Source organism: Ostrinia nubilalis, chromosome 18 (genome assembly GCF_963855985.1).
Source record: "Ostrinia nubilalis chromosome 18, ilOstNubi1.1, whole genome shotgun sequence".
NCBI lineage: Eukaryota > Metazoa > Arthropoda > Insecta > Lepidoptera > Crambidae > Ostrinia > Ostrinia nubilalis.
The window spans coordinates 11,078,376-11,106,233 of NC_087105.1; the positions used below are offsets into that span (position 1 = coordinate 11,078,376).

At 37.9% G+C, this 27,858-nt stretch overlaps 1 protein-coding gene across 1 annotated transcript in view; it reads left to right on the top strand.

Moving 5' to 3' along the window:
* Window positions 1-515: 515 nt before the first annotated feature.
* LOC135080813 (uncharacterized) overlaps window positions 516-27,858 on the top strand; it is a 64,341-nt gene continuing 36,998 nt past the window's right edge. Inside the window, exons 1-2 of the mRNA XM_063975536.1 lie at window positions 516-524; window positions 1,060-1,268. Of these exons, the coding sequence (XP_063831606.1) occupies window positions 516-524; window positions 1,060-1,268 (218 nt within the window). The remainder of the gene's footprint in view (window positions 525-1,059; window positions 1,269-27,858) is intronic.

Consider the following 27,858-nt stretch of genomic DNA (forward strand, 5'->3'; position numbering starts at 1 on the left):
ATTGGTTGATGAAACTCGTGTGAACCACAATAGTTAATTACTGAAAAGGTACTGTAAATGTGTGTTACTGACAAATATTAATTATGATGTTTTTTTCGTATTAAAGCTCAGTAAATCGAACTACAATGTTAAACTTCATGTACCTACCGATCTCCGACTATGAGGTGTTTGTTGTTGTTTTTATCATAGTTCCATTGATACCAACTGAAACTTATTATTTACTCTAAAGCTTTACAATTATTGACAAAGAAAAGCATTAATCACCACCTGCAGAAAATCTATAAATAAATCTGTAACGTTTCAATTCTTAGAAATATCTGTGCACAAAGGCAGAAATGTCTCTTGAAACTCGTTTTGTTTAACTTCCAAATAAATCAGAGAGCGAAGAAATCGCTTTAATTGCGAAGTTGATTACTTCACTAACAGGCGCTTTGTTGAACTTCGCCTTGCCACTTGTACGGCACACAACTTGGTTACAGCCTATTGTACACAACAAACACGTGGAGTTGAAGACGATGGAATGGGTACAGGTTGCTTTGATGATGATTTAAAAATCTTGTGCTGACATTGCACAAATCAGACTTGAAAAACAGCAGCTGAAACTACTCTCCTAATTTTAAGGCTGCATCTATCTCTTAAAGCTCTCTGAAGCGATTCCATTTTAATAACACCGTGTATATGAAAAGTGGAGCCTTAACGTTCCTTGGAACTAGTTCAAACTTTTATGAAATCACGCTTTTTAAGCAAATTCTGAGTGGGGCGTTTCATATCATTGAAATTACTCAAGTGCATTCAAAAGCAATGTTTACGACTACAAAGTTGAACTCTTTCTTTCTGAATTGGCGCCTCCGAAACCGGTTATTTCACTTTCCATGGCCGAGACCATTGACCAAAACAGATATAACGAGCAAATCATCTCGCGAATGAGTCAGAACGATCAGTTTTTTGGATGCTTTCTCCCACACCTGCCCGAAAGGGGCACGGATCACGGATACGACCACTTTCCACTGGGGGAAATGGGACCAGAGTGTTTTGCATGGCCTTGATTCTGGCGGCAAGCGCGCCGCGCCGAGCGACCAGTCTTTGGACCAGTCTTTGTCGGATGTCTCGCCGAGCCACACGTCTCGCGGCCAGCCGAACCATATACGCGCGCGAGTGACAACCGAAGTGCTACAAGTGTTCAAAAGTGACGCGAAACGGCGAAAGTGTGTTGTTACCATATCCAGGATTAACAGAGCAAATCTGGAGCGCAACAACTTCATCAGGAGGTGTGTTTCTCATTTGTTTTTTATTGTTTCGCGCGCTCCGTTTTTGTTTTCTGAATGGGACCCGCGCCCATTGAGCGATCGGATACATTGTTTTATGTCCTTTCCGTGCTTTGCGGTTGCATATTTCAAAGTTAAACGTCTGCTTTTACAGCCAGACGTTTCTTTGCCCACGCAAAAATGTGAAAGTTGGCGTCTACTCGAGTAAGATACGTCCACTGTTATCGTGATTCGGTCATGCTATGTTGATTTAATAATCGCATAATTTATTACTGTTTGAATTGATTTATGGGCCAATTAGCGGTTCGTTTTCAGTTCTGTGCGTTTTTGCGGTAATACGACCCGAGGTCAGAATAGAATGTGTAACATAAAAGGGAAATGATAGTGAAACGTAATAAATATTAAAGGTTTGGTTAAACTACTGCGGCATGTTATGCTCGCCTGTTTATTTCCTTCAATGCCGTGTTTGCATGCAAAAGTAAAATTACTTTACATTTAAAACTTGGGCCATAATAAATCAAAGTCTGAAATCCTGAAGAATAAAAAACTTTCCCTGTAAAAATGATCACTTAAATGTTCGTCTAATTTGGTAATAAAGAAGTTACGAGTAATCTTCTATTGTCGAGTTGGGTGTTTTGTTTTAAAGTAGGTAATTAAGAAGGAGAGTCCACTTAGCCGAATTACTTAGAGTTACTTAACTTTCACAATAAAGGCTTGATAGGACTAATAATAAATAAGCACCTTTGTATCCCTTTCCACAACATACGTAAACACTTCAAAAGTTTGTGCCCGGCAGCGATTGCAAGTCGAAACTCATTAATATGAACTTCGTATAAAATCGTGTTTCTCTAGACCAATCTATGTGCGGTAAGCGAAAACTATTAAATAGAGTTTTCCTTTAGTTACCAAAAGAAAGTTCAAGAAAAAGCAATTGAACAACTTTCTTATTTACTGAAAAGACGTGAGATAGATAGCTGATGTGTTGAATAGGATAGTAAATATTTACTTTACGTCATCATCATGCGAAAACTAGTGATGAAATGTACTTCTGGGAAAGTAACTAAACGTTCGTAATCTTTTCACGCCCAAAGAGTTTAATCACATAAGATACCTTTTGTTGAAAAAGAGTTGTTGAAAGAGATTTGAGTTGAAAAAAAACTTCATTATCATCATTTCAGTCACAGAACGTCCACTGCTGAACATAGGCCTCCCTACAATTATGAACGAACCCATAACTCTACGTTAAACTTGCTGGGTTGAAACTTGATAACTGCAAATGAAAATTAGGTAATATAACGAAATAAAAATAGTCAAACAGTTCAGATTTTACGACAGTGTTTTCTGTGATAAAGAAATAAAACGAAGCCTCTAGCAAAAGCTAGTTACCATAACTAGCTTAGGAATATCAACAGAAAATTCGCTGTTTTTCACAAGCGGTAATTTTTAGCGATATTTTTATTCACATGATAAATTTTCTTCAGTAATAATTTCCTGGTCCACGAAATACTGTGCAAAAGTCTACATGCTTCTAATACCCTTGGCGATGTTTGGGACAAATTACATTGTAAGGAAATTTCTTATTTCGCCTTAACCCACTGATTTTCCGACCCTAAATGTAAGGTGGAAACATTTTGCAGCTGGAATTGTCGCTTTATTCGCAAAACGGGAAAATTTTCCCGAAATTGTTCAATTTAAGGACTGGCTATGGTATGAATCATGAAATAAATTGGGAAAAATATCAAAAAGAAAAACCAGAAACGACGATGGCTCAACGGTGGTTTCAAAACTTTTTCAATGATGTTGTAATGATTTATAAATGATATTACAGTATGGATAATCGACATTATTAAACTCTATAAAATAGTTCATGCGACAGTAAAATACAATAAACACTTTCTATTAATTTGAATATTTAATCGACATAAATATTTGATTTTATTGGACTTTTAACGTTTATAATGGCGTTAACAATAATTACATATTTGACTCTACAATTATTGGACACTAAATTGAGGATAATTACAGGTTTCCGTGCTTTTAAAGATTGCCCATTTTCTTATATCTTGTAATATTGCTATAAATTCTTATTATTCTTCTGAGAAAAGCAGCCAAAATTACTTACCTAAAAGGTTAATTTCAAACATGTCGCCTCAAAAAAAGCAGGTGTTCTCTCATTTTCGCGCGAAGAAAGCTCGCTCGTGGCTCGAAAGCTCGCTCGCGGCTTGAAAGCTCTGGAACAATGGCTTTGTTGACTTTGTCTTCTGGCCTCAGCTGAAAATCTTGACAAGAACAAGTATAGTTAAGCACAAGTATCCCGTATCTTGTAATATAGTTAATATTGTACTTTCCTATTGGTACCTAGCCTACGTTTTTCAGTGGTCTATAATAGTGATTAGAGTCAGTTTCTCTCGACTTGTTTGTTGGTCATAGGTTTTTATTGCCAGGAGGGACACAAAGTGATGACATGGTAAACTAAAGACATAAAATCTATGTGTCCTAGAGAAGAAAATAAGATATCAGTTTTCTGAATTTTCAACAATCTTCATGAAAAGTTTGAAGGAAAAGTTTTTTTTTATCTACTATCTAAGGAACCCTAAAACAGCCTTCGCGGCTGTTTCAGACTTTAAAAGGGTGTAACAATGGTGTAACCTACACATCTGGTTGGGGACCTATTCCAACTTTTTTTGAAGATCCAAAGTTTACTGGTACTTAGTTAATGCTACTTTTCTGTTACAAAATAACATTTTAATTTTGTGAATATGCGGAAAAGTGTCTTCAGTATGAAAAGTTAATGTTCTTTGTATCCTTTCTTTCCTCACATTTTCATTACAGCTATGTCACGTTTCAAAAAGCGAAGGCGATAATAAATGTAAGAGGATTGAGGGTATAGAACTCAATACGTGAGGTAGACTTGCATACTATACAAGTTGTTAATATTAAAAAGCTATTATTTATGTTTGTTTGGTTGAAAACGCTATTAGGAGGAACTACTGTACTGGTTCTAACTGGAACATTATTTTTCGTTGCATCTCGCTACGATCACTGATAAATATTTCGAAAACGGAAGAAATTATTCAAACTATTTTCATGCATACGAAGACGCAGTCACAAAATTGTGATGAATATTTGAAAATTATCTTGCAATTGTATGCTATGTATAATAAGTATGTATTTACAAAAAAAAAAGTATTAAAGTATGTTTATATCCGTTGCCTAGTACCCATAGTACAAGCTTTGCTTAGTTTGGGACTAGAAGCGCAGTGTAAAATGTCCAAGGATATTTATTATTATTTATTTAATTGAAAGTAAATATTACCTGAGCATGGTATGTAACACCACTTTAACAAGCAGTAAACAACAGCAGTTATAACCAATGGCATGGTGCCAATATGTACCCGGTCTTGGAATGCTTAGCACTTCCATGGAAATGTAAGTACCAACGATGGCATATTAAGTTTTATGTAGTTGTCATAAGAGCTAGTTCGCAAACAAAATTTTTTATTTATTTATTTCATACATCTCCATAATGATTAGCAGCATGACCCAACTAACTGCCAACTAAAAGACGCGTAGACGGTGGTCTGCGCCTAGGCTTAGTGTGAATGTTAGTGAGAAGTAAGTTAATATACATAAAGAAATCCACAAAATAGATAAAATATGGTCTTTCAAGAACTTTAGAAAATACTTAATGTATTTTCCTAATTAGGAATAAAAAGTTATATTAATCTCTTTGATTCATTAATATGTTTATTAAATTTTTTTTATTCATTCAAATTAATCTCGTTAATTAAGAACACTGTCCTTGTTGTGATCTAATTAATATCAAACAGAAACTCAAATTACACACTCTCGTCTGCTAATGGGTTTTTAATTAATTTAGGCCTTTATCTACGTGCTGATTGATTCGTAATTAAATTGCTTGAACGTTGTTGTTTGGAATAAACAGCTTAAATGAATGTCGAGCGATTTCAAATTAAACATAATTTCTTATTCACGAAAATTACGAAAAATCAAAGAAGAGACTAGAGAAAAAAAAGAAAAATAATGTTTCTGAGACATAGCCGAATTTTCGAAGGCATCCTACTAATATTATCCTACTTCCTACTAATATTATAAATGCGAAAGTTTGTGTGGATGTCTTGATGTCTGAATGTTTGTTACTCTTTCACGCAAAAACTACTGAACGGATTTTGATTATTTTTTATAACCCAGAATAACATAATTATAGGCTATAATTTTTGACGATCTGTGACCAACTAAATTTCACGCGGGTGAAGATGCGGGCAAAAGCTACTTTATTATAAAAAAATACTTAGGGTGTAGCAAAGCTTTAATAAATAAATAAATAAATAAAATAAAAAGTTTTTATTTCGAACAACTCATAGTTCATAGTGTGGTTAGTAAACACACCTTAAATGCTAATGTTAGTAATCATCATTATCAATATAAAAATTAAAAATCAATAAATTAAATTAAATTAATGTGGAACTATGTCAAAATAACTTTTAACTCAAATAAACTAGACAGAAATTCCTATCTTAACTTTATGTCAGTTATTGCTCTTGTTTATAATGTACTCTTTACAGAGGATCCCACTAATTCTCTGTTCTTTACTTTATCACACTGATTAATGAATAACTTTACATAGACGTGAAAATGACTTAGATTTCCGTAAGGGTCGGAAATAATAGGAAATATTATCCGTAGACCTAAGTTTTAAGTGGGTTAGATACGCTATAGAATTCTTCTTATAGAAGACTTCTAGCAAAATAGATTGTATTATGTTCGGAGTTATAATCAAGGATTTCTAGCACTAATGGTGCTTTTAATAAATTAAACCTGCCATGAAAGAGTATACTTAAAGGTATTTGCACATTACAGTTTCTAAACTACGCCTTAGGGTGAAGTTCGATCGATCTTCTAAATAGCAAAGTTTGCACCCGCGAAAATGAAATTCACAGCTGTTTTTATTTTGACAGTTGATTCAATTATTACCTTCCATCGTACAAAATGACGTGAATATTAAATATTTTAGTAAATATTTGTATTTTAGTTGGCTGTGCTGATACGTTTAAAAGCACTCGTAAACTTTACAGTCGCAATCCAGTTTCAACTCTACGTTTGCAGGTTTGCAATAGAAAAACGTTCTCGAACTAAGTATGAATAAAAAAATTCAGGGTTCAGTTATTTTGGCAACACTGTGTAATAAGCCCTTAATCGTTTTCACTCCATCAATCAACTTCGCTTAGGCGAAGGCTAATCTTCGCTCACGCCCCACAATGGTGGCTTGATAATGGCGTTCTATAAGGAAAGCTATCAATGGGGCATTAAAATCTTATAATTACTAACTCAAATTGAATAAACCAATAACGCCATGAACTTAACACTACATGGAGAGTTGTGTCTGATCGATTTTGAACTCTAATATTAAGGATTAGCGTGTAAAGTATGAGTAAACACTATGGACTGTGTAACAATGGCATACCAAGTTCCATTGTTGGCTACACATAGACGCGCGTTGTTTGTAAGTTGAAACCACAGTTTAAGACGTAGTGGTGGGTCCACGTTCGTTCGTTTGTTTGTTTCAACCAAATGACGTCCACTGCCAAGAATTCCTAAAAAACCGGCCCTACGCTGCCCGCATCCAGGTACTTCCCGTGAGCTTCAACAGATCGTCGGGACATCTAGTGGGGAGCCTGCCCACACTACGTCTTCCGGCCCGTGCTCTCCACACGAAAACTTTTCTGCCCCAACGGCCATCAGCTCTACGAGCTATGAGTCACGTTGGGTGTCACGGTGTTTGATAATGCATACAAATTTTATAAGCCAGCCTTACAACGCCTCTGCTCAAATACAATTTTAGTTGTTGTCATTCCCACAGTACAAAACTATGGTTGAAACAGTTATAAAGTAGAGAACTTTCTTCGAAAACGATACGAAAAGATCACGTCACTTCCTTCACGCTTGCATGCTAACCTTACGATTTTAGATAAACCATTTCCAAGAATGTGTATCGGCATTAAATCCGCTTCGTGCCCACCACTTTCACATCCATTAGATTGAAACTTTGCCAGGATTGCACACAACTAATCGTGGTTTTAAGTTAACTTCAAAACTGTGCTTGACTTCATCAACATACCTACTCTTATTGATAAACGTTCAGTCTGACTTTCTATCGACTGTGTTCATGTAAATTCAATATCTATCTATCTTATCCTCAAGACGCTTTTCTCACGCCTGCTTGCTATAAATGGGACTGATTCTACCTTTCATTTCCACCTCTGCAACTCTTGTATAGCCAAGATCTACATTCTAAAGCTTGACCTCCAAGGAAATCCAAGAACGTATAATTTGCTTCGTGCCTACTACCTCTACATCCATTAGGTTGAAACTCTGCCAGGAGTGCACACAACTAATCGTGGTTTTAAGCGAATATCAGGAGAGTACGGTTCTTTTAACGCTTATGGATGTGCTGTGCGGTTTGAGTATTAGACTTCTTGGAAAACCGACGAAGAATTACCGAAATTTCTAAGTGAGGACTGTGGCTGACCCTAATGGGGTAAATAAGATGGTCCAAGGGACTTATGGGTACTCTATTTTGAGAATATTGTGTGGGTAAAATTTTTATGTAATGTTTAGGAGAATACTTAGAACATCTACACACTAAACTTCTATATGTAAGATTTTCATGTAATTACTTTGTATGTAATGTTGTTGGTATACCCGTTATAAGTAAAATAAAATAAAATAAAAACATCTTTGACCTGGGTGGCTTTAAAACTCCTAAAAAGTAACTTTTATTACTTAACATTAAGTGCTGATCATCTGATCAGCACTTAATGTTAAGTGAGATTTAAGGTCAACCGCTGCCTCACTTCATATTAACTAAGTGTCATCAGGGCCGGATTAACCATCTCGGGGCCCCTAGGCACAGCTCGTTTCGGGCCCCCCTTTTTTTTGTCGCGAAGGAAATGCTTTGCGCACCGTCACCACTGCCGGGGGACAACCCACCACCACCCATGGCCATGCCAACCTTGCGGTTATAACTGGCCGAATCGCGGGAGATGCGCGCGGACTGCGTCTGCCGTAGCAGGTTGCACTCTGCCGCGCGCAACGCTTGACTCCCTACAAATTATTTGATCTATTTCCTTGTCCCTATGCGCTACTCTCCCCGTTCTGGGGCTGCGACTATCACAACCAACAACGGGTGGCACCCTATGGCGCCGAACTGTTCGGTGCTGTCCTCCTCGTATGCCACTTGTACGCGAACGCCTTGAGCCGTTTGAAGTTCGCCTCTGACGCAACAAGATCGGGGTACCAAGCGGGGCCGTGCGTCTCCAGCACGACTCCCTGCAGCGGCTCCTCGCGTGTGTCCCTATATAGGGGACTATCCCACAGTATGTGGTGACGGTCCTCCTCGAGCTCACCGCAATCGCAGCTCGCACTGTCCCTTAACCCCATGTTGCACAGCCGCTTGTTGCATGCTGAGTCTCCCAGACACGTCGGGGAAAAACTGATTAAGCTCCCGACCCTTCGTCTCTCCCTCCCACCTGGTCTGCCAAGTACGCACAACCGACTCCAAAATTTCGCGTTTTCGCCTGCTCATCTCGTCCTTGGCCGCGGTCTGGCGTGCCACCTCTGTGCTGCCAGCCCGGATCACCTCGAGGTCCGCGGGTAGTACGCCAGCAAGCACCGGGAGCGCGGCTGTGCTGACCGACCGATAGGCTTTGGTCAGTAGCACCAGTGCAGGCCGCTGCCCCCGGAGAAGGGTGCCGCATACGGACAGGGGACAGGGTGGTATGTGGGACTCCCGGCGCCCTAAAAAGGGAAAAGGACGGGGTACACCCACTAAAACCTCCGCGGCGTTCCGTCGTAGGCCGAGTGGGGGTGTCGCGAGTATCCGGCCGTAGCCTTAGACTTCCGACTCTACAGCGACAGCTCGCCTACACGGCGGACCCTACACGCCCCCCTTGTGGGGGTCCGACGGAAATGCCCGAAACGCCAAGCCGTTCCCGTCAGACGAAGGTGACAAGGGTGCCCCCGCACCCCCGGCCTGCTGGCCGCCACCTGGGGGCAGAGTAGAACGGTCGTACAACCGCCTTCTCCGCCCCCTTCTCCGCCTGCGGAGCGATGAGACGAGAGGATCGTTCTCCCGCTCGCGCTCCACTGCCTCCTTCTGAAGGATGACCTCTTCGCAAAAGGAGGCGATCGCCTTCTAGCATCCTTCACTTCCCAGCATGGCGATGACCAGGCTCGGAAGCGAAAGATCCCGGCCCACGACCACAGTGAGGACACGGCGCTGCTCCTCCCAGCCTGTGCAGACCGCGAGGGTGTGCTGCACCGTGTCATCCGCCGCGTCGCATTTGTGCCACACGGGGATTCCTCTCGCCCGATTCTATGCAGGTACGAAGCGAAGCCATACCCGGTCAGCACCTGCGCCAGACAGAACCTGAGGAACCCGTGCGGTCGTTCCAACCATTGGTCCAGAGTGCGGCGGCTAAACTGCGCGCGAGTTATGTCTTCGTGACGGCGCCGCATCGCTCCGGGCGCTTTCCACGCGCCTTCTGGTCTGCCATCCAGTGATAGATGACAGACAAGACCCCAGCTTCTAGCTCCCAAGGAGGAGTACCAGCGAGGACGCACGCCGCAGAGTGCCCTACCGTGCGGTAGGTCCTTGCGACCCTCTGCGCTATGGCCCGCTGGGGTCTGCGCAGAAGGGCAGCATTCTCCCTTTTGTTGAGTGCGTCCACCCAGACTGGGGCGCCATACAGCGCCATGCTCCTCAGAACGCAGGCATAAAGTCGACGGCACCTCGTTTGTGGCCCTCCCAAATTCGGGAGGAGCCAACTCAGTGCGCCGGCTGCCTTGAGGAGGCGTGGCGCTAGCCCGTTTAAGTGCGGGCTAAAATGCCACCTCCCGTAAAGCGTTAGGCCCAGATATCTCATCTGGCCTTTGACGTCAATCCTAACGTCTTCAACGCGTCGGGAGGGGCGCGCTGGCGAGGCCCCGGAAAGAAGAGGGCCTCAGTCTTCTCCAGCGCGACTTTCAGGCCGAGGCGTCGTATTCTGTGAGCAACTAATATGCCGCCCGCCAACGCCAGCCATGCCGCGGCCCCAAATGTCTTCCCCGGGCAGTGACCAGAGTGTCATCCGCATAGCATAATATGACACTAATGCCCGCGAGAAAGACGCCCCGGAGGAGCCAGTTGAAGCCTAGGTTCCACAAGAGGGGACCGAGCACCGAACCCTGCGGAACCCTGCTGGCTACACCGCGCCGTTTGAGCAGCTGGCCGTCTCTGTTAACATACAGGGCTTCGCGGTCCCGTAAGTAATCGGCCAGCAGCGCTCGAAGGTACTGAGGCACTCTGTGATGTTGAAGTGCCTAGAGTATGGTGGAATGAGGGATGGTATTGAAAGCGTTGGCTATATCGAATGATACAGCCAATACACCCTCAGCCCTCTCCATAGCCTCCGCAGTGAGGCTTTTTAGCCTCTGAAGGGCGTCGACCGTCGACCAGCTGTCATGTCAACCAAAGCAGTAATGCCAACGTCACGAAAATGAATTAGGTTCCACAATATCGAAATATGCCGATTGAATGTGTAAACCAAAATAAGGCGAAGTTTTGAGGTGGTTTGAGTTTTGTTGCATAAAAATAATAATCTTTAACAATTTCTTTTTTTTTTATTCGAGAGTTCTGGGCCCCTGGTCATAGTGGGCCCCTAGGCACTGGCCTAAAGTGCCTTATGGATAATACGGCACTGAGTGTCATAATAAAAACAGAAATAAATTACTGAAAACAAAAGAGCACAAGCCAAGTGAGTTTGTTCTACATTATGAATCTACGTTCCCATCAGTGCCTCTACCATGAGTTTACCTACCGAGCATCTCGCTATCGAGTGCGTAAAAAAATGATGCAGGTCAAAAGTTTCGCGTTGCGGTTAAGAAAACAAAGAAAAAAATTTTGTTACTCTATTGACCTTTATAGAAACATTTTGACAGGCAAACTATTATGGAAATCATACTTTAGTTAATTTAGTTATCATTAGATCAGCATTTTCCGAGCAACACCATTATAAACCTTTGCTTAACTTGATGGAAGTTGTGGTTCGCGTGGCAAAGACGCATTAACTCTGAGATGCATTCGATCCAGGGGCCTACTCTGAAACACTGTTTACGTAGTTTCAGGCCTATCTATCACCGTCGCTCATGCTGACTTCCCGCATTGCGTGAGAGGGATGGTAACATTCGAAACTGCGGATAAAGCTTTTCGGAATAACCCCGCAGACCTGCTAAGGAATTTCTGATGTATAATTTAGCGTGAACAAAATAATCTCTCGATTAAACTGTGAGAAATGAAAATGCTGGATTTAGCTTGAAAAAGCCTAGTCTTTGAAGGCAGTAGGTCGGATATAATGACGCATTAATAAAGAGTCATAAATAATAGAAAAGCGTGCGATCCCGCCTGACTCAGCACAATTGTACATGAATTCAATTTCCGGTACGCCTTTTGCTTTAATGATCCCATTCTTGTTTTTAAAATGCTGCATTTCAGTTAAATGATGAAAAATCGAGTGAAAGCTCAGAGTTAAATTGTTTATAGTGCAACATGAAGCTATGTAATTTCAAAACACATTTTCATAAAATGAATATATTCATGTGTGAAATAGGTGAGGTGGGTGTACCTACAATGACCTACATCTTAAATGTGTCCTATAATTTTACCTACTCTAGAGCGTTTTATCACCACAAATTGCAAAATTCACTTTGCTGACCCCATTCTGCTCGCAATTTTGTGTCGACAATTTGTATTTTACTTATTTGCCTTCCACCTCATCAGTAATTTCGCTCATTATATTCACATTTTCACGGGCCATTTCACACGAAACAACTGCAAAGCAACGTAGGGGCAATAATTAATTATTGCGTAGTCCAGCTGATTAATGGTAGGCAAGATAAGCTTACGATAAACCTTACAAGTAGTCGGACTCGTGGCCTTTATGTTGGTAGCACCTACTTAGTTTTATACCTATTGTAATTTATAATGTTTGGGTATTCATTATAACTTCATCCATTTTGAAAAACGTCATCTCAGTAATCTGTTTTTATGTTATTATGGTTCTTTCAGTATGCTGGGTAAATAGAATGGATATCACATCACATAGGAAAAATATTCATCTGATTAAATTCGTTGCGGGTTCCAAAACAGTTAAAATCCCTCGAATCTACTCAACCTTCACTGGTTGGGTTTCATCGGAGGCCAAGCTGTAGATCCTGGTTATACAGTATAGGTAGTATACCCGTACAATAGTTGCAGTGCTAGTGCGAAGGTGTGGTGAGATAAGTCCCGTTCATAGGAAAAAGGGAGTAGGTAGTCGCTTTTGACCGCCTGGATTAAGGATGAACTCATTTTCCTTCTGAGTTGTTCTCCTCACAACAACTTTTTCCCACCAGTGGGAATTGACCCGAATGCGCAGCTGGTGTAGTGGTGGAATGTAAAAGTCAGACGTCGTCAAAAAAGGCGGTATATTATTGTTTAAATGGGTATAATTAACTTTTTATTGGGTTGGCAGCAATGTCAAGGCCAATGTCCCCATTATGAAAGCTTGCATCGCGGTTGCACGTGCTCGTGATGTAAACACGTGGAAAACACGAAAAGTGTACACGTAATTAGCATGTAAATTTTTTATTTCCGTAATCGTTATTAATAAAAGCTACATTTAACATGGGAAACACTGTGGCATTTTAAATGATAATAATAGAAAGAAAAATAACAAATTGAATGCAAGTTAGGTACCTAGATTCTTACCAAATAGGGGTTTTTAGCAACAACAGTGACTAGTCCAATGAATTAGCTGTGTAGTAGTGTGTCATCTTTTCTTTTCCGTCCGCAAAGTTGCCATCATAGATTTCTTTGTCATTAAACACACTCAATTCTTTCGAAAGCGCTATCGTTTTCTATTCTATCGTCAACTAGTTTTATTTTTATAGTAAAAAAATACCAGTACCCTATATCGTCAGATGAAAAGAAATATTGCATGTTCAAATGATGCCAGGTCGAGCTTATGCCCGTAAGTGTAGAGTCGTTTGTCTTTATTATGTATCCAGATGAAAAGCGAAATACCCAACAGTGCTGTACATTTGAGCCAAACGTCGCACCAAATATTCGTGCGCCACGTTCAAAGGGAACATTTCTGAAATTAAACAGCTGAAAGTCCTTTGCACGTCGCATATTAGGTACCTACTACGAAAATTAATCTCAGAAGACGCTCTGATTCTGCAGAAAACGCAAAACTTAAATAATTTTCATTTCGATGGAACTTCAATAAGTAATCTGTGCTTCAATGTTCTGTCGCTAACAATTTTCATAGTAGTTATTTCAAATTGTAAAAAGCGAAGTAAAAATAATTTTTATTCAATTTCCTCCAGCTTTTCTGACATTTCGTTGAATTAGATCTTCATTGGGAGCCATTACGTCTAAGTCTAAAGTTTATCTACGAGTAAACTTCAAAATTAAGACTGAAACTCATTTCTACTGTACACGAAAACTCATTACCAAGATAATGATTAACCCGTTCGTTGCACGTAACTAAAATGTTATATAGTTTGAACTGACGGCGGAGAAAGTAATAAAACTTCCCGTTTTAATACCTTACAGTTACCGTAAAGGAGGATACTCACTGGGACCATTGTTTCGAGCCTTCGTTGCGAGCGTATGTTACAAAACATGAGGTTAATAAACGTAACGTGTGGTTAAAATTCTAAACACTGTAAACTCGACGGTCGTTAAACAAATATCATGATTATGTGCTTTCAAGAACAAAGTATGAGAAAGCTCATAAAGCTTACCTACTGAAAACCGGTGTCTATGCGTGGGTGACCATTTTTGCGCCAGAAGTTATGTTTTTGACAACATTTTAATTTTAGTTGTCAAATAAAGACTTTTTTCTTTTTTGTATAAGGAAGCTACTAGAATTCAAACACAGTCTTAAACTAAGAAATGCAAACACTAGACAGATAACCAACCAAACCATTATGTCTTGGATGCTATGCTAACGGTTTAGTTAAACGGTTCGTGAAAGAATGTGCAATCGTAACAAATCTTCGTGCAATGATTGCTCGCAAATGAAATTCTCAGAGCGAATACCCCGGTAAGCACTCAAGAGGTTTTGCTAAGTGAGTGAAGTTTGCCATACTTTCTGTTAAAATGTAGCTTTTAGTTATGCCAACAAACAAATCGATCTTCTTTTGTTTCTCGGAGTTTCGAGACGTTTCTTCGACTGCTCGAGCATTCTTGATACAGATGAAGGATCTTTGTTTTGCGTGTCTTTGTCAATTCATCTGATAAAAATTTGAAATTGTCCTTTTATATTTTTATCAGACGCATTTTACAATGACTGAAAGTCGAGTGTGCTACAGTAAGAACATGATGAACATGTATCTTTACTGTTACATCATTTATAGCGACATCTTAGTGAATTCTATATATTGAATTTGAGTTTCTGTGCAAAAAATCAATAAAATGAAGGACAATATCCCAATTTTATTCAAACTATTGTATGTAAGGGACAAGGGTTAAAATATTCGGCAGATAGTTTAATTTCCGGTCAAACATTGTACCTTCTTGTTCTAAGTAACTTTATAAACCAGGGGTGGCCAACTTGATTAGACATAAGATCTACTGTTTACTAACGAAACCCTGGGCGATCTACCACTTACATACTTCTTGAAATCTTAAATAAAACAGCATAGTTTAGTACACAATCATGAAGTATTTTGCCTTGCCACTATCGACTGGACTAATATTCGCGACCGGTTGGCCACCTCTGTTATAAACGAAAGAGATTCTGACTAAAATTATATTTCCATCAATCAAATGGAACTCTACCAAGGAGTGCCTTCCCGCTCTCCTATAACCTGAATGCATTTTATGGTTTAAATAAATCTTTCTGAGTTGGCATACTTTATTTAGATCTTGTCATCACCTGATGGAGGTGAGAATGAGGTCAAACTCAGTTCCAAATAAAATAAAACAAAAATTAGGCAATTACAACAGACGTTAAAAGCTTTTTTTTGCCCTTGAATTGCTTGTTACTGCGCGGTCTGTGTTCTGTGGCATGAGTCAAACGACATATACAAGACTTGTATGTCGCTTGACTCATGTGACTGCACATAGTACTTAGTATGTGCACTATATGTTATACCGTGGTTATTGTTATGTCTATCACTTTCAATTACGAGTGCGTGTTCGTCACGTGCGTGGGCAAACTTTCTCGACAACTAATAAGATTTAGTTTTTATTGTCACGCCGGTTTAAAATTTAAGAGTATGACAGGATTATGTTTAGTACGCGTACCTATGCATTCTATTGTATTGAATAGACACTGATATACAGATATAGCACAGATGCTTTGATAACAAACACCCATAGAGCTGAAGTATACTTAAGTACATTGTTCTGTCAAACCAACAATCTAGCCAGGCTAAACTGAGATTATTCTACAGCTACTAAATAACTGCTGTAGATACGAAGGGTTGCGTTCGTTCGTTCGTTTCAGCTGAAAGACGTCCACTGCTGGACAAAGGCCTCCCCAAGGATTTCCACAAAGACCGGTCCTGCGCCGCTCGCATCCAGGCACCTCCCGCGACCTTCACCAGATCGTCGCTCCACCTAGTGGGAGGCCTGCCCACGCTACGAAGGGTTTATCAAATACTAGCTGACCCGGCGAACTTTGTTCCGCCTTAATGGCAATAAATAACGGGATAAAAAGTATCCTATGTCCTTCTCCTGGCTCTAAACTACCTCCCTGACAATTTTCAGCTAAATCGGTTCAGCCGTTCTTGAGTTATAAGTGGAGTAACTAACACGACTTTCTTTTATATAATAGATTAATTCATCCTTAACGGGAATAATATTTAAACTCGCTACCCCATATTAAGGTGTCCGTAGTAATCGGGTTATAACAACTAGGTCATTCAATCGTCGTTTACAATTACAATTTCAAGTGTTTCTCAAACTTAGGCTCTTATTTTGAAACGAGTCTCAAGCGTAATTTGCACTCGAGCAACAAGCCTGTGATCGCTCTAAATATTGAAATTGAACCAATCAAAGATTCACTCGTAATCTAACTTTAGTTTGAAATTGAATTTTGAGCGAACACTCGAACAACAACGCTACTCAAACTTGAAAGCTTTTGATTGTATTAATATAGCTATTTTGTAGTATAAAAGTAATCAAATAAGCTGATAATATAAGGCTAGGTTGCACCATCTTACTCTAACTTTGACAAAAATCTGTCAAACTCTATACAAAAAGCACCGGTTATCGATAAAGTTACCGTTAAAGTTAGGTGGTGCAACTAAGCCTTAGTGATAATATAATTTATTATAGCTCAAACCGTTTACATTCTGAAAGTAACTGTCAATCAAAGACTCAGACAAGTTCATAAACATCGACAGAACTTCAGGAGCTCATAAAAACTTTTTTGTTTGAGGACTTGTGTTTAAGTTTCGATATTATTTTCACAATAAACAGATTCGATGGCGTAAACATATACAAATCATTTGGATGTTTCAGAACAAAGTGAAATAATCCTATAGAGCAACATAAAGGCGACTGGAAAATTTATGGACCACTGCAGTGGCCGATGCATGTGCTTTTTTTCTATTTTTTATTAATTTAGGGAAAGATTAATGGTTAATAGAACACTGTGATAAATGAGAACACTTTAACAGACTTTTGTGAAGGTGATCTTTAACAGTAAACTTGTCTTGGGGAAGGGAAAAAGGTCATCATCATTTCGGCTAATACTTAGTAATCCACTACTAGTCAAAAATCTTCTTCCATTCAGTTATTGCCAGCTATATCCATAGAGTCATAGGACTAAGACGTGGTCTCCATTCGAAAATCTGTTTCATATATTCTGCCACTGTATAGTTCCCCCGCTGTTTCTTTCCTGCCGAAGGTTCTTGTTTCTGATTTTATTCCTCAATCATCCCCTTTTTGGAAAAAATCAATAGCTTGTTCTCAAAAACCAATAATAAAACCAACTTTACTGGCCAAATATCAACATGGTAGTACCTAAGTAAAAAGTTTAAGGCCGGGTAGCAGAGAAAAAGGCGAAAATGAGGTTTCCATTATTCATTTTTGAAGTAAGTACTAAACAGAAATACCAAGCCTTAATACTAGAGAACTGTAGGCTACGTGGTTAAATTACAAGATATTGCTGTCCAAAACTTTAATGGAGATAACTTAACGCAACTATCCAACTGTCAGAGCTAACTTTGTTCATTAGTTAAATGGATAATTATGTGTGTTTCCGACTGCGCAATGTAACCATTTTTCAACTTAACTAAACTAAATAATGCATTTTTACTATTTTTAGTCTTACGTAAATTGTGAATAGGACTCTACATTTATCACAAAGTAAGATACTTTCATAATCTAATGGTTTTTCTTAGTATAAGTCTTTCAATTTTAATGAAGAGATGCTATATTTTAAGGAAAGAGTCAGATTTTAATGAGATTTCTTTGGAAGTTGTAAGATAGATAAGTAACACGGCAATAATATAGTGTTTAAATGAGTGAACTTTGTCGACCTTACTTACTTACGAAAAAAATCTTTGTGTTAGTTAAACACTTAAGACATTAGGTTTAAGGCGGCTTATATTTTTGATTTTAGTAAAATCAAACACATAATAAGTATTTCAGGTAGAGTGCTACAACCTACGCGATATAGGGACGTGTATGGAACGTAAATTGAAAGGCATTAATTTTCCAGTAAAATAATATCAGTCATGTTTTTTGTAAGGCTAAAGGATTTATTCCCATCTCACTTACTGTGTAAATCAGATAGGCGACTCGCAATTCGGTCGGTCATAATACGTAACCAGCGTTTCTCCGCGCGCATCGTACTGGAAAACGCAGATAACACGCACGCTACGTGCTACGGTCGCCGCGGTCGGGTTAACACCTTCAATTTTAGGCTATATTAATATATTAATTAATACGAGTATTATGTAGACGTTGTAGCTAAAGATTTGAATAAGAAATATGAAAACTATTCTTGAATATTTAGGTCTACTGACTGACTGTTTTTTTTTTGCATTGGTCCTATTAAATTCAAATGTCTGAAAATTGGAAATGTTAATTTAAGACCAATGATATTATATAAAAACAAAAGCAGATATGTTATAAGCGCTCGCGCTGTGAATACTCAAATACGTCCCAATTGGGACGTCTTGTGTTTAGTCTTCGTGTGGCCTGCGTCGTGCGCAATCGCGTGCGTACCACACCGTAAGTTCCTGTGTTCTTACCAAAATAAATAAAAAATGCCATCGTGTGTGTTTCGAAAGTGTACCAATTATGACTCTAAAGTAAACAAAATACAAGGGATCTCTTACCACATGTGATTATGCAAAATTATTTAGTATTTATATTTTCAATTATTTATGCAAACAATCAAGACGCCATCGCGCCATGCGCCATGTTCAAGTTAAGAAAGAGAAAGCGATCTTGTTTTGACGTTAGAGCGATAAGGATGCGTGCGCTGCGGACATAGATTAGTTAGTGCAGAATCGTTAAAACTATAGCTATCTCTTTCATTTGCGTGCTATTTCGTATCTTTTGTTTCACTTATCAGTTACATTTGTCAATGTGTGCAATTTGGAATAGCTCGGCACGGATTAAAATCGTAATTTCTATGAACGTAACATATCTATAGTTCTGTAATATCATTGTTTAAGACCCTATTCTAAGTATCTTTCTTACTCAACTGGAATCAGTAAGATATTTAAATAGAAGGCTTATTTCTCTCTGTTTGCATGATTAGCAAATTCCACCCAATTGCGAATCCATGGAATCGATTCGATTTGTCGCCCATTGACGACAGTTTTAAAAAACAATAAGCCTTTGTTTCAAGGCTTGAGCAGGTTATTAACACTTTGGCGTCCATAACACTTTTTTATGTACAAATCTTCTCCAAGTAACTGCTGGGTCAGACAGGGTTATGTGGAGCTTCCAACAAGGAAAGAACGAGAAGAAAAAGGTAGACCCATTAAAACACACTTTTATCCTCTTGTGCCAAGAAGTAAAAAGCCAACTTAAAAAATAATAATTAACTTTATATAAGTTCCTACATCTTTTATTACTTACTTCAGGCTTTGTTCTCTCTGCGGATCGATTAAGACGAGTTGACACTCGCTAAGAAAGTGAGGGTTAACTATTTACCAAGTCTATTTTAAATCTAGATTAAATCCCGAGTGGAGCTATTGGAGCGGCTTAATGTGATTAACAGTAAGCGTGTCACTGAACCGAGAATTTGAAATCAAATACCCACTTTATTATCGAAAGGGTTTTGACTGATTGCCACCATTGAGGAAAAGATAAAATTCACTGATTCATTAACTCATTAAAAACTCTACATTTATTTATTTAAAACAAGTTGCTTGTAGGTTTTTTAGAGATATTTTTCTCCGCTACATGTGTGCTTCTCAAACTTGGTGTAAGAACCCTTCAAGAGATCTCATACAATTAAATCCTTATTTAAATGATCCTTAAAACTGGTTTAAAACGATTCAAGCTTTTTTCGAAGTTTTGATACTTAAACTTTTCGAAAAACGATTGTCTTTTATCTTATTTTTTCAGGTGCCACTTATCATGAAATAAATTTTCACAGTTCCACGCAGGATATAATTAAAAAAAATAAAAAACGGTGTATCTCCATCTCTTAATTAGACTCAATGTCGTGTCGGACGAGGGAGCAAAAAGCATTTTTTATCTAAAGAGTTCAGGCGTAGTTAAAAAACCGTGTACAAAAGGGATGAATGAAACGAAGGGCTTGTAAAGGGCGAAATTAAAATGGTCCAGTGTTTCTACACTCACATTCTAAAGTTCCATTATTTTAATTTAAAACAATAGAGCACCGTTTTTCAAGCCTTAAAACTACAGCAGAACTTTTCTTGTTAAATTCAGTAAAAAGTAAAAATATCTATCTGTTATTCAGCTGCTAAAGAAAATACAATTGTATTTTTTTAAAGAGATTGATCGTGTTTATGAGCTATATCAAAAAGAGCCGCCCGTTAATATTAGTATAAACCGAAAGCCATCATTGTTTTAATTTTACGTTTAACAGTCTCTTTGTTGCCGACGGTTTATTACGCCGTAAAACATTTCATTGCGGTCCTGCAGAAAATACCAAAATTGTAAAGTACCAACTGGGAAGGCAACGATGCAGAGAAAGCAACTTTTTAGTAGCTATTTATATTGTAGAACATGCCTACCAAAATGTAGAAAAATGCACACTGGCAACACGAAGTTTTGGAAAACATCGTTTAAATTAACGGCCGCGTTAAAAAATCCTAAAAACAGCAGAAAAAATGCAATCTGGCAACACCGAACCAACAAACCGGCTGAAACAAGCCAATGCTAATTTATTTGTGGATGCAAAATGAAGTACTTTATGGAGATGAAAACTGACGGCGTGGAAAACCGGATCCTTTCCTTTGTTTAATCAAGCCGCGGCACGTTTTAAGTTCATATTAGGTTTTTCCGGAAAAAATGAACGAATTTTTCGTGTGTAAAAATATTTTTATTTTTGACGGGCTCGTTCTCCTTTCATCTGGGGTGAGATCATTACGTAAAATGAAGTAAATTAGCTACAGACACTTTTGACACAAATATGAAGTCTGAGCGAGGATCATATTTTTTTGTCACATAAAGACCGACGCTTTTGTTTGTATGAGACTAACTTAGTTTATACTTATTCTTTTATTAAATTATCTCTTTTCCTGTAACTGAAATACAAGTACAAAAGAAAGCACTTAACCTAAGTACTAGTAGGTCTGTCTAGTACCTAAATCAACCTCTATTATCAAAAGAAGAATATTATTTTTACTTAAATAATTTCTCTAGATTTTCACATTTTCCTTCGAGAAAATTATCCTCGGGGAAATTATTTAGGTAAGTAATATTTGTGTAAAGTGTTTCAGGTTTGACAAAATCATAAATGAACCCAAGATTTATTTTTCCTACGCTGATTCATTTTTAATCGACATCAATACCAGTACCTAAAAGTAGACATCAGTACCTAAAAGAAAAGTTTTTTGTTTAGTATAAAGCTAAGCACAGTGAGTTCTTATGTAGTTATGAATAAAAGGCCTGATGTGCTGCAGACTGTGCATTTGGGAAAAGGTATAAAATGTAAAGTCAGCGTCAAATATCGTGACACCCAAAGTAGCCAAAAAGTCCGCATCACGTCTTTATGACAATTGGAATAAGGTTGTGTTGTCATCTTTTTGGTCACTCTGGGTGTCACGAACACTTATTTCATGCTGACTGTACTGCGCAATTCTGTCGAATGGATGTATCGTTATAATTAATTCAGTATCCGCTGCCAGTTAAAACGCTATTAATTTGGTTCAATAAATCAAAATATTGTTGCAACCAGTATTTGCGCCAATTTGAAATCCTCTTTTGTTTAAAATTACTCGCAAATAGAGTTGCTTCACTAACGCAGTTATTTGTATTCATTGTGAAAACTAAGTATTGTTGGGTTTCAATTATCTAAAAGTGCTACTGATCAAAAAACGTTCGCTACTTGAATTTTAAAATCGTATTTGAAGAACCGCTTCAAAATTCGTGTGATCAAAACGGGGTATCGTTCAATCAAAACAGGCTATCAGCATCCAATCCTGTTTCAAGAAAACCCGTCTTGCAAAATCCCCAGTCAAAATACCCTTTCCTGCTCAGCAACTCGGTCTTGTATTTTAAAATGGGTATTTAACCGCAACCTGTTAAGACGTGTCTGACCAGTGCGTCTTCCGCGTTGACTGACCCACTGACCGTCCGATGCTATCAATTTCATCTTTAAATGCACACTGCTCTAGATTGGAGAATTTAAATTCGAAATTTGAATTTAATTTAATAACCTGTTTTTTTATAATAATAAGACTAGCTTGTTTTCTAAATTCGAATTAGATTTTATTTTTTCCTGTGTGGCTTGCATGAGCCAGTGTTAAATTGATATGTGGTAAATGGTACATACTACAGCCAGAATAAAAGCAGAAAAGCCATTTTAGCCATCCGTGATCTAAAGTTTCTCACGAAATATTCATGAAAATATTCCGCCAAGATTCCGAGGTACCGTAAAATATTATGACATCATGATATGTTAAAGCAGTGTTTTTCAACCTTTTTCATGACATGACCCCTACCCCCTAGTATGAAAAAATATTTTGCGACCCCCCGACCGTTCGCTTTTTTTCATGCCTTTTACAAAGATGTTGTAGGGACCGAATTCTTCAATCTATACAACATTCATGAAAATCTTTCGGATAAATCTATCTTTAAAACTTTACTGTTTTTTTACTGAGATGGTTTCGACCTCTCGCGACCCCCCCCCCCCCCCCCCCCCCCCCCTAAAAACACTGTGTCAAAGGAATCGAAATTGAAGCAATGATTCTTTGAAGATCGAATTCCTGATGAAATTTCGATATCAAGCAATTAACGTTGCCAGAAACAATTAAGCGCAAAATTAGTTAAAATCCGACGCCTTTTGAATATCCATTTCGCCGTATTGATGAGCGATAACTTTATTATACCAGCGGGTCTAACCCCGCCAATTTTGCCGTACGTATAATCCAATTGGGCCGCGCAGAGTCAACACCACTCAATCAATCCGCACGATAACTCCGAAACGAATTTAGCTTTTTTCATTTAATAAACTAGTCTTAGGCTGGGGCTTGATTAAGGTCCTTTAATAAAGAGCTTTCGAGAAGAATTTTATTCTACTTTTTTATTAGATTATTTGTATCCTACGGTCTAATTTGTTAAGTTTGGAGCACGATTTCCAGATTTTGTAAGTACCTATTCAGCCAGTAAATAAGTACTATCTTTTTGAGGTCGTCGGTCCATCGTGCATTGGGACGTGAGTAGAGTCCGAGATATGGACTCTACTCGAGAATCATGTTTATGTACTCCATCTTTTATTAGTTATGCATACTGTGAAGTAGGCACTTTTAGTAAATATTTATAGGAAAGGGAGTAATTCTTTTTATTCTTTAAATAGACTCCAAGTCTAACCTTTGTAGTAAAGTTATCCAATAATTTCGTAGCATGTAATTTTCAGAAACTATCACCTGCATGCATTCTTTGAGTTTGTTCATAGAAAAATGCTTTACAAACGGTTGTAATAAAACTAAAACTCGGCAATGTAGTTAGAATATAAAGCCAAATCACACATTTATAGATTTACAGCTAGCATAGTCATATAGTGTGGTTTCGCGTGTATAATGCTTACTGGCAGGCATCCAAAGACATAGCCTTTGTGTGCCAACCCATATATCACGCGGATGGATATTTGAAATTGTACCTATTAGGCTACTGCTTATAATGCAGCAGCAGTTATTTAAATTAAAATTTTAATGAAATAGACCCATAATAGATATCTTACGCAACCAATATGAAGCCAGTGGAATATGACCACATATAGTACGAGTTTGGAATCATAATAAAAAGTATGGTAAAGTTTAAAGTTGATACAATATCTATCTCTGCTAGCAACTTACACAGAGTTACATTTTAGGTCCTCATATAATTTGAAGAAATCTTTCTAATTCTATTCAACTAAAGCCTAATTAAATTACTTGATCAGTTGAATTTGAATATTAAGACCAAACAAATGCTTGAATCTTGAGCGCAGGTTCATCCTGTATTCTTTTGTTCATCGTGAAAAGAGCGAAAGAATACATATACACATTTGAAATTCAGATCAATCAGAGCGTATCACGTATCTTTACACAGAAGTCAGATTCATTGACTTTGTTACCATAGTAATTGGCTGCTTGGCTAGCGCATCCATCCCTATCTTATTTATTCTAATGATATGCTTGTAACCTTCTTGGAAATCTGGATACACAAATCCGAGAGGTTCAAGACAAAATACAGTTTAATTCTGATTATTTTATTTTGTTTTTTTCTCGATAAGTTCCGATACATTTAGTTTTGTATTCTACTGAGTTCTCATGACATTTTCTTGATGAAACCGTGTATTTGTCCATGATCTTTTGTTGGTGTACAACCATAAAATCTTGTTCATTGGAATGCAAATGTTCATATTTATAAACTTGAAGAATAGTGGTTGGTTATAAACTATTTTTTTGCATAAATAAGTGAATCACGAAATATTTTATGACTGTTTTTTATTCCAATATTTGGAAATATTTTCTGATTGAAAGAGTTCGTCAACTAAGTATTTAACTAATAGAAACCTATTTCCAAGTTCCATTGAATTGACATTTTCATCTTTGCACATTTCCCAGGAGATGTGAAATATCCTTTCTTTCTCGAGTCAAGATGAAGTAAGTTCTTTATTTACAGGTAAAAAGGTTTCCGTTGAGACCTGAATTGTTATTGTTGAATGAAACATTGGAATACCCACTGGATTTCTATTGACAAACAAAAGCTACAATTTACGTAGAATGTCTGTCTAAAGCCGTTACATAAAAATATCTTTGCTGTAATTTTTTTTTTATTTAGAAACCACCGGCGTTACAATGAGTCAATCTTAAAGTAACTTAATTATAAGTATGGCTAATTATAGGATCCCTGGAATAACCTTAAAGTAAATCTACCGTTCGGATTACCGAGACGCAAACTCCAAAAGATGAAACCTAGAACATTATATAGATATACGGTAGATAAATACTAGAATTTAAGATACGAAACATTTCTAATCGGATAGCTGGCTACTGCGGGTAGAGCATTGAGTGTCCAGAATATCCGGGTACGGTAGCCGGTACGGGTTTAAAATTTTAACATGGACACGTACTGGTGGGAGGTGGGGGTGTAGGGGTGGTATCGACGTAAACTTCTGCCTTGCACTATCAATCGACGCCTCACTTAGGGCTGGCAACACAGGCTCAGCGTGTTGATTGTTCTAAAATTCTTGTTAATTTGTTTGAAAAACACTTGAAACACGAGCTAGTTTTCCATTTGCTGTAAAATTGGTTTGAAAACTATGATGATCTGAAATTAAAAAAATATTGTCAATTAAGTTCGCGATCTAGAGATACCATAGGTTTCCTTTGCCACCCATAATCCTATGGGCGAATCTCGTTCCAAACCAGCTCATAAAAAGTATGTCAATTGACTAGATTTGAGTAGTCTCAACCACGCTATTCAAGATATTTTTTATGAACCCAATAGTCCCACTAACCATGGCAAAGAAAAGTTATGAAGTCACTTTTTCACCATTTCGATTGAGTAACTTATTGATTTCAAAGCTACTAAAAATCTAGTCTGATAGTCCTAATAAACTATTGATTTTAAATTGAAAATATAATATTTTACTCTATTCCAAAGAATCCTAAACCCACTGGGAATACAGGACCCACGACAAATTTAATCAAGAGCAAATAGCAGCTTCAAATTGAAAATCGACTTCATACCTCCTGCTGGAAATTGAAACACCAACTGGACGGTAAATTAAAGAATTTTATACAGCTATATCAAAATTGTATTAAGTAACAGCTCGGAATTTGTGATTGAAATGGCAAATATTTCTCGCTAGATTATTATGTGACAACAAAATTATAATTAAAATCATAACTACTTTATTAAACGAAAATTCGTTTAACTTTTCGTTAGAATTTTTAAGATGAAAATTGCTTTCATCTCACGAAAACAATCGATTAGCAATTATGATCACAATTAAATTATTGTGCAAAGCTGATTCTCCCTTGGAACAAATATTCAGGAGCTAATCTTAATTATTTTTTTACCAGGATATAAAGATTTCCCAGTACCTACACAGATAATAGTCCAGTCCATACACATATACATATTATATTGTATGTATCTGTATATATGTATGTAGGTAGGTATATGTATCTTAAATATTATATCAATTAAAAATTTAACTTCAATTTTAACTTCCACCCTTCTACCTCTACCTTCGCACTCACAGCTTTCTGCATAACCCAGGGGTCGACTGGCTGAGAATGCTCAAATAGCATTAAGTCCACCTTTTGTACTATTCTATTGTGCAATAAAGTTTTATAATAATAATAATACACCTACATATTTTCAAAGACACCATTTGGTACAGTCAGAGTCGAATAGTTTGTTACACTTTACAAAGTGGCCAATAGTTGTCAACACAACTTTAATCCAAATGTAACAAAGACGTGTAAAGCCACCAAGTCTAATTTTCTATATTTTAATATAATCCATCAAGCTTTAACCATAATACATCCACGATGTAACACCATAATGTAATAAGGAGGCAGCCCTACTAGTTTCAGGAAGATTGGCGAGGTAGAAATGCACTTTGAAAGGGTAGAAATTGAAAAGATACGAACAAACGATCAAATCTTTCCTGTTTATAATACGATAATAGTAGATAAATAAATCCAAGTTTTAACTCATGATGTAAAATGAAGACAACCCTACTAGTTTCAGGAAGAGTAATGGACGAAACAAACACCCACCTGATGCTGCTAATGCATGCGCGGGTGTCATCCCGTTTTCCCGGGACACCGGGAAAGGGGGTGGGGGGTTGTTTAGATTGGCGAGGTAGAGATGCACTTTGAAAGGGGAGAAATTGAGAAGATATTGGTACCATTTAGGTAGGTATTTAATTTGCTAAGTGGTTCAAAGATATTTAGGAATTTATTTTACTAAGTGATTCAAAGGTCTCCGACGCTGGACTATTGTGGTTTTTCCCACTCATAGTAAATGAAGCATTATTTAGCTTAGTACGAGGGGTTAACGAGACCACGAGTAGGTATTAGTAATTTGTGCAATACAATATGTAATTGAGGATTGCAAATGGAAAGGGGGAGGAGGGAGCGGATATAATTGGTGCAAGTTTTGTGTAAAGGTAATTTACGTCTTTCGTTGCTAATCCTAAAAATATATTAAAAAATATTCCTACAGGACATATCCATATCATAGGAAGTTTTAACAAGAGCAATAATTACATGTAATGAGGGTTATCGTTTTTATACTTAACAGTTGGCACCCCTGGCGATTGACAGGACCTTACTCTACAGTGGCGCCATCTTGATGAGTGCAAATGCGATAGTCCTTCTACCACTTTAGCGCTCACCAGTTGGTGCCACTGTCTTCGCTACTAGCAAGTGACAGGACCTTAAGTACTCTACAGTGGCGCTAACTGGTAAGCGCTAAAACGATAGCCCTCATTGGAGGCTATTAACAAGACTTTAGGGCTGGGTTGCATCATCTTACTTTAACTTTGACAAACGTCAAAAATCCGTCAAACTCCGTACAAAAAACGCTGGTTATCGTTATAGTTACGGTCAAAGTTAGGTGGTGCAACTCAGCCTAAGTAAGTGCTATGTTAAGTCGTAAAGAAGAGGAATCACTTAGGATCGCGATATTCAGTATTTAACTATATTAGACTGTTAATATCTGACGTAAAATAAACCTATTACTACCACACAAAATGTTTTAACTTGATATGCCGTCGTTCGTAAAACCTTTTTTGGTGTTACGCTAACACTGTAATTGCGTACCCTTGTTATAGGTAGCCTGAGAAACCTATAGTAGGTATGTATAGGATTATATCCTATGTTC